At 50.4% G+C, this 14,205-nt stretch overlaps 1 protein-coding gene across 1 annotated transcript; it reads right to left on the bottom strand.

The window, feature by feature from the left end:
• Positions 1-1,430: 1,430 nt before the first annotated feature.
• LOC140000425 (olfactory receptor 14A16-like) lies at positions 1,431-2,363 on the bottom strand. The gene has a single exon (XM_072030308.1). The coding sequence runs from the start codon at positions 2,361-2,363 to the stop codon at positions 1,431-1,433; it is 933 nt and encodes a 310-aa protein (XP_071886409.1).
• Between the last annotated feature and the right edge of the window lie 11,842 nt (positions 2,364-14,205).

Genomic DNA, 14,205 nt, shown 5'->3' with positions numbered 1-14,205 from the left:
TCTCTCTCAGGAGGCCAGCCCAGCCCAGACCCTCCTCAGCTCTCCACACCTCCCTGTCCTCTCCCCAGCCCAGCCCAGCCCAGCCCAGCCCAGCCCAGCAGAACAGCCCATGCTGGGATGGCACACAAACAGGAAATGGAGAAGGGGAGGTCAGTAGCAATGTCCCTGCTACTGACATCTGCAGGATGTAAACCCCACCGCTCCACCTTCTCAGACAGCCTGCAGCCCCCCAGGCCAGCCCCACTCCCCAGCACAGCACAGCACCACACTGCTGCCCCTGGGGCTCCTCAGGCAGCACCACTGCACACACACAGTGCCCTGCTCTTCTCCCAGGACACCCCATGTCCCACACAGCCTTGCCCCAGCCCAGCACGTCTGGGCTGGCCTGAACAGCCATTCCTGCAGCCCCTGTCCATGCTGCCCACATTCCCTCAGCTGGCGGTGTTGCTCTGCAGAGCGAGGGGGCTGTGGTGCATGGGGCCGTGGGGGCACTCTGCAGGGCTGTGCTGGTCAGGCTGGGAAGGCAGAGCCAGCTGGTGGGGGGCACTGCCACTGACTGCCTCCCACACAAGTGGTTCCTTGGCCATGGAGGGTGCGCAGATAGCCAGCCTTCTTCAGAGTCAGAGACTCATGGAATAGCCTGACAAGGAGGAACCCACAAGGATCATCAAGTCCAACTCATTTCCGATGTCATTAGATGTTTTGGGGTGGTTCACTGTATTCAGACTATGAAATTTCACCAGAGGTATAACAACTAATCCAGCAGATGGCTTTCCCTATGCCTGCTGTGTTTCCTGGAGTTGCAGAGCTGTCCTTGCCCTGATTTAGCACCTTGAATGCTTTAGCACCTGGATGCCTCCACGTTGGACAGACGTGTTCTGTATGTTCCATGCTCTCCTGCCTCTCCTGAGCAACAAGAAGAATCACAAGGGCTCTGAAGAAGAATGTGGGAGGTGAAAGAGGGCAGCTTGGGAAATAAATAAAATAAAATAAAATAAAATAAAATAAAATAAAAATAAAATAAAATAAAATAAAATAAAATAAAATAAAATAAAATAAAATAAAATAAAATAAAATAAAATAAAACAAAATAAAATAAATCCTGGGGCTCCCTGGCAGTGCTGCTGTACCAAGACTCTTTTTCCCTCCACCTTTGCACACATTCAAGTACCCCTGCAGCTCCACCACAGGTCTCTGAGGAAGAATCTCAGGCAAGCAAATCACAGCAAGGTTCTTTCTTTTATTGAAATACACAGAGAGCCTGGCTTCTCATACTGAAATGGAAGGGGATGGATAATGATACCTTTGTGTGCAACACCATCACACATAAATCAAAGATAAGAAAATGCAACACAACCACACATAAATTTCCAACTTCTAGGCCTGTAATGACCTACATTATAAATGATATGCAGAGGAAAAATGGCAGTTTATTGGTTCTGAAAATATCCAGTTACCAATTCGCACACTGCATCCTTCAGCTCTTTGTTCCTCATGCTGTAGATGAGGGGGTTCACTGCTGGAGGCACCACTGAATACAAAACTGCCAGCAAAAGATTCAGGTAGGAGGAGGATACAGAAGGGGGCTTCAGATAAGCAAATAATCCAGTGCTGATGAACAGGGAGACCACAGCCAGGTGAGGGAGGCATGTGGAAAAGGCTTTGTGCCGTCCTTGCTGTGAGGGGATCCTCAGCACTGCCCTGAAGATCTGCACATAGGAGAGCACAACATAAAGAAAACATCCAAATGCTAAGCAGGCACTAACCACAAGAAGCCCAACTTCTCTGAGGTAGGCATCAGAGCAAGACAGCTTGAGGATCTGGGGAATTTCACAGAAGAACTGGTCCACAGCATTGCCTTGGCAGAGGGGGAGGGAAAAGGTATTGACAGTGTGCAGCATAGCATTGAAAACACCACTGCCCCAGGCAGCTTCTGCCATGTTGACACAAGTTCTGCTGTCCATTATTGTCCTGTAGTGCAGAGGTTTGCAGATGGCAATGTAGCGGTCATAGGCCATGATGGTGAGAATAGAAAACTCTGCTGAGATGAAAAAGAAAAAGAAAAAAATCTGAGCAGCACATCCATAGGAGGAAATGGCCCTGGTATCCCACAGGGAATTGACCATGGCTTTGGGAACATTGGTGGAGATGGAGCCCAGGTCGAGGAGGGCGAGGTTGAGGAGGAAGAAGTACATGGGGGTGTGGAGGTGGTGGTCGCAGGCTATGGCTGTGAGGATGAGGCTGTTGCCCAGGAGGGCAGCCAGGTAGATGCCCAGGAAGAGCCCGAAGTGCAGAAGCTGCAGTTTGCGGGTGTCTGCGAATGGCAGGAGGAGGAACTCTGTGGGGAAGCTGCTGTTGGACATTTGCTGCCTCTGGTCATGGTTGCCTGTCCATGGAGGAATAGAGAGTGACAAGTTAGAGAGACTTTTCTGAGCCAAAACTAAACCTTATTTCATAGAAAACATCCTCACCAAGGCTGTATCCTCACTGCGTCTTCATCTCAAGAAGACTTGCTCTTGCCTGGAGCTCTGCATCTGTCTGCCTAAGGATGCCACAGAGACCATGAAGATCCTCTGTAATCTCAGCAGTAATCAGTACTGCTGGTAAAGAACACCAGGGGTGCATCTCAGGCATCCACTGGCCAGAGGCATCTCCCTATTTACAAATGCTGAGAAGGACATCCACCAATCCCACAAGAAACAATGAAGGTTGTGCTGGTGCTGTCTGTAGGCTAAAGGGTGTGGAGTGAAGTTGTGAGGTTCCTCAAAGACCTACAAATCTCTTTTAACTGTAATGCTCTATGAGTTTAGGTCCCTTCTACAATCCTAACAACACCATTATCGTCTCCCTAACTGCCATCCAAAGCAGGAAATTAAAAAATGAGACCTCAGAGAGTGCCATCTCTTCAGTTACGGCAGGTGCTGTTCTTCCCTTTCAAGAATCTCCCTCAGAAATGCCCTGGGGGTGCTGGGGAGTTATGAGGAGCCTGTCCCATGTAGCAGCCCCCTGCCGGCAGCAGGACCCTGCTCTGCCCTGGCTTTCTAGTCCTTCCAGCCACAGCTTCTCCTCGCAGCACCCTGGGCAGCTCCCCAGGCAGGCTGAGTACTGAGCCTCCCAGGCAGCAGAGGCCCTGCCCTGGCACACAGCCGCTGAGGCACAGCAGGGCCCCTGCTCTGCACCACAGCCCTGGACACCCCTGCCTGCACCCTGCTTGCACAGCCTGCAGCCGGTTCCGTGAGAAGGAACCCTCATGCCCTGTCCCTCTGACAGCTTTGGTAGGTAATCCCTGCTCTGGAGCTTGACATTCTTCTTTTATCCAAAGAAACTCTGAGAGTCCTCCTGAAAGATCCCATAGGCTGTGGGATTTGCCAGCAAATCTGGAGATGGCACCAGGAACAACAGCTGCATTGCCCTGCAGAGAGACTTACCCTGTTCAGGACTGTGAAGATTTCTCCTGCAGTGAGCTCTCAGCACCCCCCCTCCACACTGCCTTTAATATCACCCTCCCTTCTCTCAGCCACCCTTGTTCCCTGCAGGCAGTGCCCGCAGCCCTGCTGCGCTGTGCAGAGGAGCTGTTCCTGGGTAGACCTGTCTTTCTGTCCTCTACCAGGAGCTCTCTCTGTCCCAGGAGCCCGACCCAGCTCAGCAGCAGAGGCCCAGCCCAAGGCAGTGGAATCACCCCTCTGGTGGCTTTGGTGATGAGCTCATGAACCTCAGACACTGAGTGGAAAGTGAAGAACTCTCTCAAGAAGTCCAAGTCAGATGCAAGTTTTCTGCAGTTTCCCCCCGAGGGCCAGGACTGACATAGCCTCCCTTGGAGCTCATTAGAACCAAGCATTGGAGGCCGTGGGGCCGGGAGACAAAGGCAATGTGAAATTGACACTGATCTTTGGAAAAACTGGGTGTGTTTCACCAAGCACAAAAGCTGAGCCTTGACCCCTGGCCTCTGGGAAGAGAGATCCTTTCCCTTAAGACATTGCTCAGGGCTCTTCCTGGGACAGTAGGAGATGGGGATGTGCATTGCCAAGTGCAGGACAGTGGTACGACCTCTGCCTGGTTCATGGCTGGGTGTCAGGAGGCAATGAGGCCCTGGCACTTTAGTGATAAGCTGTCTCCTCATAGGCCTCAGTGACACTGACAACAGCCATAGCCATGGACACAAAGAACTTGGTCCTCTTTGGACTTTCAGCTTTGCTACAGCCCTTGTTCCTCTCCACCCCATGCAGTCCTTGGGACTCTTACACCTGCACCTCTTTCCCTGCTGGCTGTAGACCCTCTTCCATGTGGTGTCTCACCAGATCTGAGATGAGTCTGGTAATTGAGATTTTCTTGGTGGCCGTGCTCCTCGTAAGGCAGCTCTGTAGGAATCTGGCCTGGTTCGTGGTGAGCAGGCACCACTGCTCGTATGGCATCCATGGTGGTGCCCAGGCCCTCCTCTTCCTCCTGGGCACTGCTCACTCAGCAGGGTCCCAGGCTGCCCTGATGTGTGGAGCTCCTCTTCCACTGGTGCAGGACTAGACTCTTCTCCTTGTAAATGTCAGGAGATTTCTGTAGGCATATTCATGCAGTTTCTCAAGGCTCCCCCACACTGACGCTCCATTCTGTCAGCTGTTAATGTCTGCAGGCAGACGGTTCAATCTTCGCATGATTGTGCTATCTCTGACAAGAGAGCAGCGTCAGGAGTTGCAGGCAAGTTTGGTTAATACAGGAGTAACTGGCTGAATGGAATTGCAACACAGTCTCAGAAGGGTAAGGGATTGCAGGCTGCCAGGTTCCACCTTTTCTGTGCTTTCTTGTCATGCATGCTGTCATTTTGTCCAGAGCCGTGTCCAAAATGTTATGATGCTGTGCAGGGCAAAATTAGAAATGTCAATGGCCAGCTGGAGCTCAATCCATCTATTACTGTCAAAGACAATCAAAACTCTTTATAGAAATACTTTAAAGGAGGATTAAGGAAAATCTTCATCCTTTATTGTAGGTGGGGTAAACATAGTGACAAGAGATGAGGTAAAGGCTGAGGTATTTAATGCTTTCTTTCCCTCAGTCTTTAGCAGCAGCACCAGTTGTTATCCTGATACTCAGCCCCCAGAACTGGTAGACAGGGACATGGAGAGGACAAGAGGGGGACGCTTTTTCCCACTTGTTAACTCTCCCTGTCTCCTTCATCTCCCCCTTCTCCTCCAGGATACTCCCAATAGCTCTGCAAAGCTTTGAGTATCCTTGGGATGGATACCAGCATGTTCCATTGTTATGTCTCATTAATGTGTTTCAGCTTTTGTTTAACGTCAGACATTTATTTAAGAATGCCATCCAGAGATCTGTCCAGAGGCAGGAGAGTTAGGAGTGGCAGGGATTGAGGGAGGATATGGGTAGGTACCTATAGCATTGAACACCTCCAATGCTTTGAAAATTCACCCCTGAACAAGTGCAGAATCCAAACAATCTAGAGAAACCCTTGAAAAAGTAGTGTGATCACCACGGCCATTCCAAAGAGACACAAATCAACATGCTGGGAGTTGACCTCTGCTTACTGAGCCTCAATCAATGCCACTTCAACCCCTGTGTTATGCCCTGCAACCACTCCAACACATACCAAAGGTCCTGCAGCCACTCCAACTACTGTGACAGTCCCGGCAGCCACTACAACTCCTCTGAAAGGCACTTCAGCCACAGTAACTCTTGCAATGGGTTCTGCAGGCACTGCAACACCTGCAACAGGCCCTGTAGCCACAACAACTCTTGTTACAGGCCCATCAGCGACTCCAACCATGTAACAAGCCCTGCAGCCACTCCGGTTCCTGTGACACTCCATCTGTGACAGGCCCTGCAGCTAATCCAACCAATGTGATAGCACCATGTCTGGGCCAGAGAACCAGCCTATGCCAGTATCAGTTGCTCCTCTAAACAAGAGAAAACAATGCTGAAAGTCAGGTGAAACCTACAGTGGATGAATTGGCTAGTCAACTCCAGCAGTATGAAGAAAGTCTCTCTACTTTTCTATGGGCTTCTGTATTGTCTGTGGAGAAACTTTCTCAAGGGGCTCACCAACTCCAAGGGAAGGCAAGGGAGAAACATTTCCAAGAGGTCCTACATCATAAAGAGAACATATCTCCTTTCCCTTGTAGTATGCCACAATGGATATCACTAATGCATTTTATCCATCCCTTTGAGAGCACTGTGAAGGCCACAGTTCGCTTTCACTTCAGGGGTGTCCTATACACCTGGAATCAACTGCCCCACGGGTGGAAACACAGTCCTGCCATTTGCCATGGACTGATACAGACTGCATCGGTAAAGATATTAAAGAGAACTGGCCCTAATACTGAGCTTCCTCCTGAGTGGCCTGTCCTCTTTTCCAAATGTCATAAACCCTCTTTTTCTCCCTGAGCTCTAGCCACAACTCTCTGTTCAGCCAAGCCAGTCTTCTTCCACACCAGCTTGTCTTTGGGCATGTGCTGACAGACTGCTCCTGAGCCATTAAGATTTCCTTCTTGAAGAGTGCCCAGTCTTCCTGTACTCCTCTGCCCTTCAGAACAGCCTCCCAACAGACTCTGCCAACCAGTGTCCTGAACAGCTCAGAGTCTGCCCTCCGGAAGTCCAAGAAAACAGTTTTACTGATCCCCCTCCTGACTTTGCCAAGAATAGAGAACTCTACCATTTCATGGCCACCCTGCCCAAGACAGCTCCTGACCACACATCTCCCACCAGTCCTTCTCTTGTTTGTGAACAGAAGGTCTAGCAGGGCACCTCCCCTGGTAGGCTCACTAACCAGATGAATCAGGAAGCTATCTTCCATGCTCTCCAGGAACCTCCTAGACTGCTTACTCTTTTTGTATATGTATTTGTATTTGTATTTGTATTTGTATTTGTATTTGTATTTGTATTTGTATTTGTATTTGTATTTTGTATTGTATTTCCAGGATATGTCTGTGAAGTTGAAGTCCCCCACAAGAACAAGTGCTGGTGATTGTGCAACTTTTGCCAGCTGCTTGTAGAATGCCTCATCCATCTCCTCATCCTGGTTTGGCGATCTATAAGAGACCCCCAGCAGGATGGCCTTCCCAATGACCCTATCCCACTGGGGCTCAACGTTACCATTCTTAGTCTTGAGTTCTACAACACCAAAACCCTCTCTAATATAGAAAGCCATGCCACCACTCGTTCTGTGCTGCCTGTCCCTTCTGAAGAGCCTGAAGCCAGTCATTGCAGCACACTAGTCATGGGAGTGGTCCCAGCACCTTTCAGTGATGGCAGCCAAGTCATAGCTTGCCTTTTATTTCTTTGCTGTTGAGCAATGGCTAGAGCTATATTATGTTGGACATGCATCAATAAAATCTTTGTTTATGGCCCGGAGGAATTTGGCACTTGAAACATCACTCAAATGTCACCATGGCACCTCCAATGACACCCGGTGTCTGCATCTGAACAGCTCCCTCCTGGCCTCTGTCTCCATTCAATATGATGGGAGCTGAGACAAGCAGCTTACATAGAGCTGCCTGGTTTGTGCCCACCTGAACCTAGGCAAGAGGAATCCCAACTCCTGTGGTCTTCTGTAAGGCATGGGAGAGTCAGCTAAGCCCCCTTCTAGCCTCTGAACTGCAAACAAGGTATGAGTTGCTTGGTTTGACTCAGCTGAAACCCTTTCCTCAACAGGGGGAAGGCAGATAACTCCCTGTCCTTGCCTGGGTGTTCTGCCTAAAACCAGGATATGGAAAAGTGATTCTTGGACATCATACCTCTTCTGAAATGAAGAAGGACAGTGCTCCCTCTCCACTGGAGGGAAGCAACATAAATGTTTACTTCAGTGTGTTTCGAAGTTGATTCCCCCGGAGGCCCAGGGACTTGTCAAGAGCTCCCTGTGCTGCAGAGAGACAGCTCTGCCCAGGAGCTGCTCCTCTGCACAGTGCAGCAAGGCTGGGGGCACTGCCTTCAGGGGACAAGGGCGGCTGAGAGAAGGGAGGGAGATGTTAAAGGCAGTGTGAAGGGGCTATGCTGAGAGCTCACTGTGAGAGAAATCTTCACAGCCCTGAACAGGGTAAGTCTCTGGCTGCAGGGCAGCACAGCTGTTGTTCCTGATGCCATCTCCAGATTTTCTGGCAAATCCCACAGCCTATGCGAGCTTTAAGAAGGACTCTCAGAGTTTCTTTGTGTAAGAGGGGAGTGAAAACTTTCAGAGCAGGGATTACCTCCCTAAACTGTCAGAGGGACAGGGCATGAGGGTTCCTTCTCACAGGACTGGCTGCAGGTTGTGCAGCCAGGGTGCAGGCAGGGGTGTCCAGGGCTGTGGTGCAGAGCAGGGTCCCTGCTGTGCCCCAGGGACTGTGTGCTGGGGCAGGGTCTCTGCCACCTGCCAGGTTCAGCACTCAGCCTGCCCGGGGAACTGCCCAGGGTGCTGCGGGGAGAAGCTGTGGGTGGAAGGAACCCCCAAGGCAGGGCAGAACAGGTCAGGGTCCTGCTGATGCCCAGAGGCTGCTGTCTGGAGCAGGCTGCTCAGAGATCCACAGCACCCACAGGACATCTTCAGGGGAGATTCTTGAAAGGGAAGAACAACACCTCCTGTACCTGAAGGAAAGACACTATCTGACGTCTCTGCTTTACTCTTCCTGCATTTGGAGGGAAGTCGGGATGATAATGGTGTTGTCAGGTTTGTAGAAAGGACTGAAACTCATAGAGCATTGCAATGAAAGGAACCTCTAGGTCTTTGAGGAACCTCACAATTTCACTCCACACTCTTTAGCCTACAGACAGTAGAAACACAACCTTCATTGTCTCTTGTGGGATTGTTGGATGTCCTTCTCAGCACCTGTAAATAGGGAGGTACCTCTGGGTAGTGGACACCTGAGATCCATCCCTGGTACTCTTTACCATGTACTGTATGGCACTACTGACTCCTGCTGAGTCTACAGAGGATCTGCATGGTCTCTGTGGCACCCTTAGTCAGAGAAACCTAGGGCTCAAGGCAGGAGCAATTCTTCTTCAGATGAAGATATGTTGAGGACGCAGTTTTGGTGAGGAGGGTTCTATGAAATATGGATTAGGTTTTGCTCAGAAAAGTCTCTCTAACTTGTCACTGTCTATTCCTCCATGGACAGGCAACCATGCCCAGATGCAACAAATGTCCAACAGCAGCTTCCCCACAGAGTTCCTCCTCCTGCCATTTGCAGACACACGCCAGCTGCAGCTCCTGCACTTCGGGCTCTTCCTGGGCATCTACCTGGCTGCCCTCCTGGGCAACAGCCTCATCCTCACAGCCGTAGCCTGCAACCACCACCTCCACACCCCCATGCACTTCTTCCTCCTCAACCTTGCCCTCATTGACATGGGATCCATCTCCATCACTGCCCCCAAAGCCATGGCCAACTCCCTGTGGGACACCAATACCATCTCCTTACCGGGATGTGCTGCACAGGTCTTGATGTTTGCTGTTTTTACTCCAGCAGAGTTTTATCTTCTCACCATCATGGCTTATGACCGCTATGTTGCCATCTGCAAACCTCTGCACTACAGGACCATCATAAGTGGCAAAACTTGTGTCAAAATGGCAGTAGCTGCCTGGGGCAGTGGCTTTCTCCATGCTGTGCTGCACACAGCCAATACATTTTCACTACCATTCTGCCAAGGCAATGCTGTGGACCAGTTCTTCTGTGAAATTCCCCAGATCCTCAAGCTCTCCTGCTCAGATGTGTACCTCAGAGAAGCTGGGCTTCTTGTTTTCACTGCATGTTCACTTTTAGTGTGTTTTCCTTTCATTCTTTACTCCTATGTGCAGATCTTCAGGGCTGTGCTGAGGATATCCTCTGAGCCTGGACGGCATAAAGCCTTTTCCACTTGCCTGCCTCACCTTGCCATAGTCTCCCTGTACATCAGCACTGGCACATTTGCCTACTTGAGACCCCCATCCATGTCCTCCTCATCTCTGAATATTTTACTGGCAGTTCTGTAGTCAGTGTTGACTCCAGCAGTGAACCCCCTCATCTACAGCATGAGGAATCAGATGCTGAAGGATGCCGTGTGGAAAGTGATGTCTGGGTGTTTTTCAGAAGCAATATAGTTACTGTCCTCTGCATATCACTGATAATGCGACTCATTACAGACTGAGATAAGGTTTTCATCTTGTTTTCCTTTTATTTTTACTTTTACTTTGTTTTACTGATGATAAGGTAGTCCAGAGAGAAATATGATCATTATTTGTGTTCCACAGACAAAGTAGAGCTCTGCAACATGAGGCAATGGGAAAGGGGCTGGGAAAATTATTAATTATTCAACCAGTGAAATTTCATAGTCTGGATTGAGTGAATCACCCCAAAACCTCTCCTGACATTGGAAATGAGTTGGACTTGATAATGCTTGTGGGTTCCTTCCAGCTCAGGCTATTCAATGAATCTCTGACTCTGAAGAAGGAGGGCTATCTGTGTGCACCCTCCATGGCCAAAGAACCACTTGTGTGGGAGGCAGTCAGTGGCAGTGCCCCCAACCAGCTGGCTCTGTCTTCCCAGCCTGACCAGCACAGCCCTGCAGAGTGCCCCCACGGCCCTGTGCACCACAGCCACCTCGCTCTGCAGAACAGAACTGCCAGCTGGGGGGCTGTGGGCAGCATGGGCAGGGGCTACAGGAATGGCTGCTCAGGCCAGCCCAGAGGTGCTGGGCTGGGGCAAGGCTGGGTGGGACATGGGGTGTCCTGGGAGAAGAGCAGGGCTCTGTGTGTGTGCAGTGGTGGTGCCTGAGGAGCCCCAGGGCCAGCAGTGTGGTGCTGTGCTGTGCTGGGGAGTGGCACTGGCCCGGGGTGGGGGCGGCTGCAGGCTGTCTGAGAAGGTGGATCGGTAGGGCTTATCTCCTGCAGATTGCAGCAGCAGAGACACTGCTGGTGACCTCCCCTGCTTCATTTGCAGCTTTGGGGCCAGCCCAGCCTGGACTTCTCTTCTGGGCTGGGTTGGGGAGAGGAGAGGCAGGTGTGGAGAGCTGGTTAGGGAGTGGGCTGGGCTCGCCTCCTGGGAGAGAGAGGGGAATCACAGAGCAGTCAGGGCTGGGCCTTTGTTCACTGCATATGGATATGACCAATGCTAGTCATCATGATTTTCACACCAACTCCTCGGAAGAGTTCTCAATATTTTTCTAAAATATATAGTCAGTTCTTGAATCACTTTCCTACAGAGAGGTGGCCATTTCCTTCAGGATGCTCCGGACTTGCAAAGGCTACATGGGGAAATGTGAGTCTGGATTTGTGCGAGGTCTTCTGAAGCATGGGCTGGTTGGCAGGCAGAGTACCCAAAGGATTGTGCAGGGCATCCCCTGCACCCACTGCTCCTGGGGGACCTGGGGAGAGGCCTCCTGAGCACAACAGCTCCTTTTGTCCCTTTGGATGCTGGCTGTGAGGTCACGTCTGTCCCAGCACCTGGCTGGCCAACAGCAAGGAGGCAGAGCCTCTGAGGTCACAAAGACCTTCAGAAAGCTGCCCCCAAGACGGTAACACGTATGGGAGGCCAAGGGAAATCTGGGAGAGTAAAGGTGCAAGACCTTGGTGAGAGAAGAGGGACTTGGCTAAGAGAAAGGAAAGATTTCAAAGAGGTGATAGGGGTTCAGGTAAGGCTGATGCTTCTGCAACACTCACTGGGAAAGCATTCGTGTTAGGCCTTGGCAAAATTTCTAACCAGCAACCTGAAAACCTAGTGCTAACTTAGTACTAAATGCTATCCCTCACCCTGAAAGGAATCCACTGCTCTAAACCCCAACCTCATTTCCTACCTTGAAGTCAAACCCCAAACAAATTACTTTTTACCTTTAGTCTTAACATATTGCTCTTGCTAATCCCTAGTTCTTAATTCCTTGAATTATATTGCCAGATATCATCCCGTAACAAGGTACATAATAAAACCCTAACCAAAAATCTAGCTTATACCCTAAACACTGACTGTCTACCCAAAGCAGAACTCACAAGCCTCCCTTTAAGACCTTGCCCAGTTCCTAAACTTGGAAGGTAAAACACAATCCCTAAACTCTAAAGTGAACAACCAAACCTCAAATCCGTCATTCCTGCACTCTTATGATGTAAATGAAGGGATTTGGCCCCATGAGGCTGGGCAGGGATTGAGAGGTTCTGCAGCAATCACTTGGTCTTGGAGGAGGCAGGGAAGGTGACATGGGTCTGGTCAGGTCACAGGAATCAATGAAGAGATGGGTGGGGATGCTCTGCTGAGGTCAGCTGTGCCTCAGGACATCAGGAGGCAGCAGGAGGCCCATGGCTGGGCAGGTGGGTGTCGGGGCACTTCTGCCTGAGGACCTGATGTGCCACCTTCAGGCTGATGGCTGGTGTGAACATGTGTCATTTTAGCTGTGCAAAAGAAATTGAGAAAGCAGTTCTTGGATCACTTTTCTACAGATTTTCTTCAGGATGCCCTGGAGTTGATAAAGGCTACATGAGGAAAAATTACTCTGGACATGTGGGAGGCCTTCTGCAGTATGAGCTAATTGGCAGGAAGAATACCCGAGAGATTGTGCAGGGCATCCCCTGCACCCACTGCTCCTGGGGGACCTGGGAAGAGGCTTCCTGAGTACAACAGCTCCTTTTGTCCCTTTGGATGCTGGCTGTGAGGTCACTTGTGTCCCAGCACCTGGCTGGCCAACAGCAGGGAGGCAGAGCCTCTGAGGTCATAAAGGCCTTCAGAAAGCTGCCCCCAACAGGGTGACACATTTGGTGAGGCCAGGGGAAAGCTGGAAGAATAACAGTGGGGGATTTTGGGGGTAGAAGAGGGGGTTGGCTAGGAGAAAGGAAGGATTAGGAGGCCAGTAGCCTTAAAACCTACAGCTACACTAAATCCTGCTCTGGAAGGAACTCAGTGCTCTAATCCCCATCCTCAAATCCTACCTTGAAGTCAAACCCCAGGTATGTTACCTGTTAACGTTAGTCTTAAGTCTCACTAATGCCTAGCCTTTAATCATTAGCATTAGATTGCCAGCCTTAACACCAGCCCTCACCCAGTAAAGCACCATAAAAAACAAATAAACAAACAAAAACCTAACCAAAAATCTAGCCCTTACACTAAACTCTGGCTGGCTCCCCAAAGCAGAACACGAAAACCTCCCTCTAAGACTCTGTCCTATCTCTAAACATGAAAAGCAAAAAGAACTCCTAAACCTCAAATCCGTCATTCCTGCATGCTTATCACAAAACTGAAGGGGCTTGACCCCATGAGGCTAAGATGGGTTTGAGAGGTCCTGCAGCAGTCACTTGGTCTTGGAAGAGGCAAGGGAGGTGACCTGGATCTGGTCAGGTCATTGGGCTCAAGGAGGAGATGGGTGGGGATGTTTTGCTGAGGTCAGCTGTGCCTCAGGCTCTCAGAAGGCAGCAGGAGGCCCATGGCTGTGCAGGTGGGTTTCAGGGCACTTCTGACTGAGGAGCTGACAGGCCACCTTCAGGCACACAGCTGGTGTGTATGAGTGTGTCATTTTAGAAGTACAGAATGAACTGATAATGCACCAACATGAAGTGGTGTGGGACAGCATAGGACAGCCAGATACGGAGATGGACAAGGGCACTGGCAAGGCAAACATTAGCCAAGAAAAAAAAAAAAAAGTCTTTTCCCCTTGGCTATGGCAGGTCTCTCTGCCACCTGGGCCTAGGAGGAAACATGTTGTCCTCTTAGCAATTGTGGCTTGTCCCCTCTTTGCACCTTCTGAGTGAGGCCAGGAGGTGTCACACCACTGTCTTTTACTTGGCACTGAATACCCCACATACCACTGACCGAGGAAGTGCCCGGAGCCACACATGAAGGACAGGAACTCTCTGCCCAGAGCTGCAAGCAAGGCTTGCAGAGGTTCTCTGCTCCCTTCAACCTCCAACAAGGCAAGGCCTCTCTGTCTCAGAAAAGCTGAGGCTTTCTATGTCTCAGCTCCAGCTGTGCTCCTCTGGATGTATCTCAAGTCTTCTTCTCTCCTTGCCTTACATCTTCTTGGATTGAGACAGGGACATCCACTGCGTTCATCCAGACCCTTCATTCCTGAAGGATCAGGCTTTCCACCTCAGCCCTTCTTTCCCACTACAAAGCTTTTACCCAGTATACTTTGTCTGGCTGGACCCCATGCATTTGGAGTTCATTTGGATGGAGTTCACTTACTGTGAACTAGCCAGTGTAATGCTGAATCTCGTTGTTAGCAACAAGGATTGGCTTGTGGGGAATGTGAAGTTTAAAGGCAGCCTTGGCTGCAGTG

Source organism: Anas platyrhynchos, chromosome 32 (assembly GCF_047663525.1).
Source record: "Anas platyrhynchos isolate ZD024472 breed Pekin duck chromosome 32, IASCAAS_PekinDuck_T2T, whole genome shotgun sequence".
NCBI classification, from domain to species: domain Eukaryota; kingdom Metazoa; phylum Chordata; class Aves; order Anseriformes; family Anatidae; genus Anas; species Anas platyrhynchos.
Note: the sequence above shows the minus strand (reverse complement) of the source record. Positions and strands in the feature narration are given on the sequence as shown.

Bases quoted from the DNA above. Each gene is read 5' to 3' on its own strand.
- LOC140000425 (XM_072030308.1), bottom strand. From the start codon at position 2,363: ATGTCCAACAGCAGCTTCCCCACAGAGTTCCTCCTCCTGCCATTCGCA.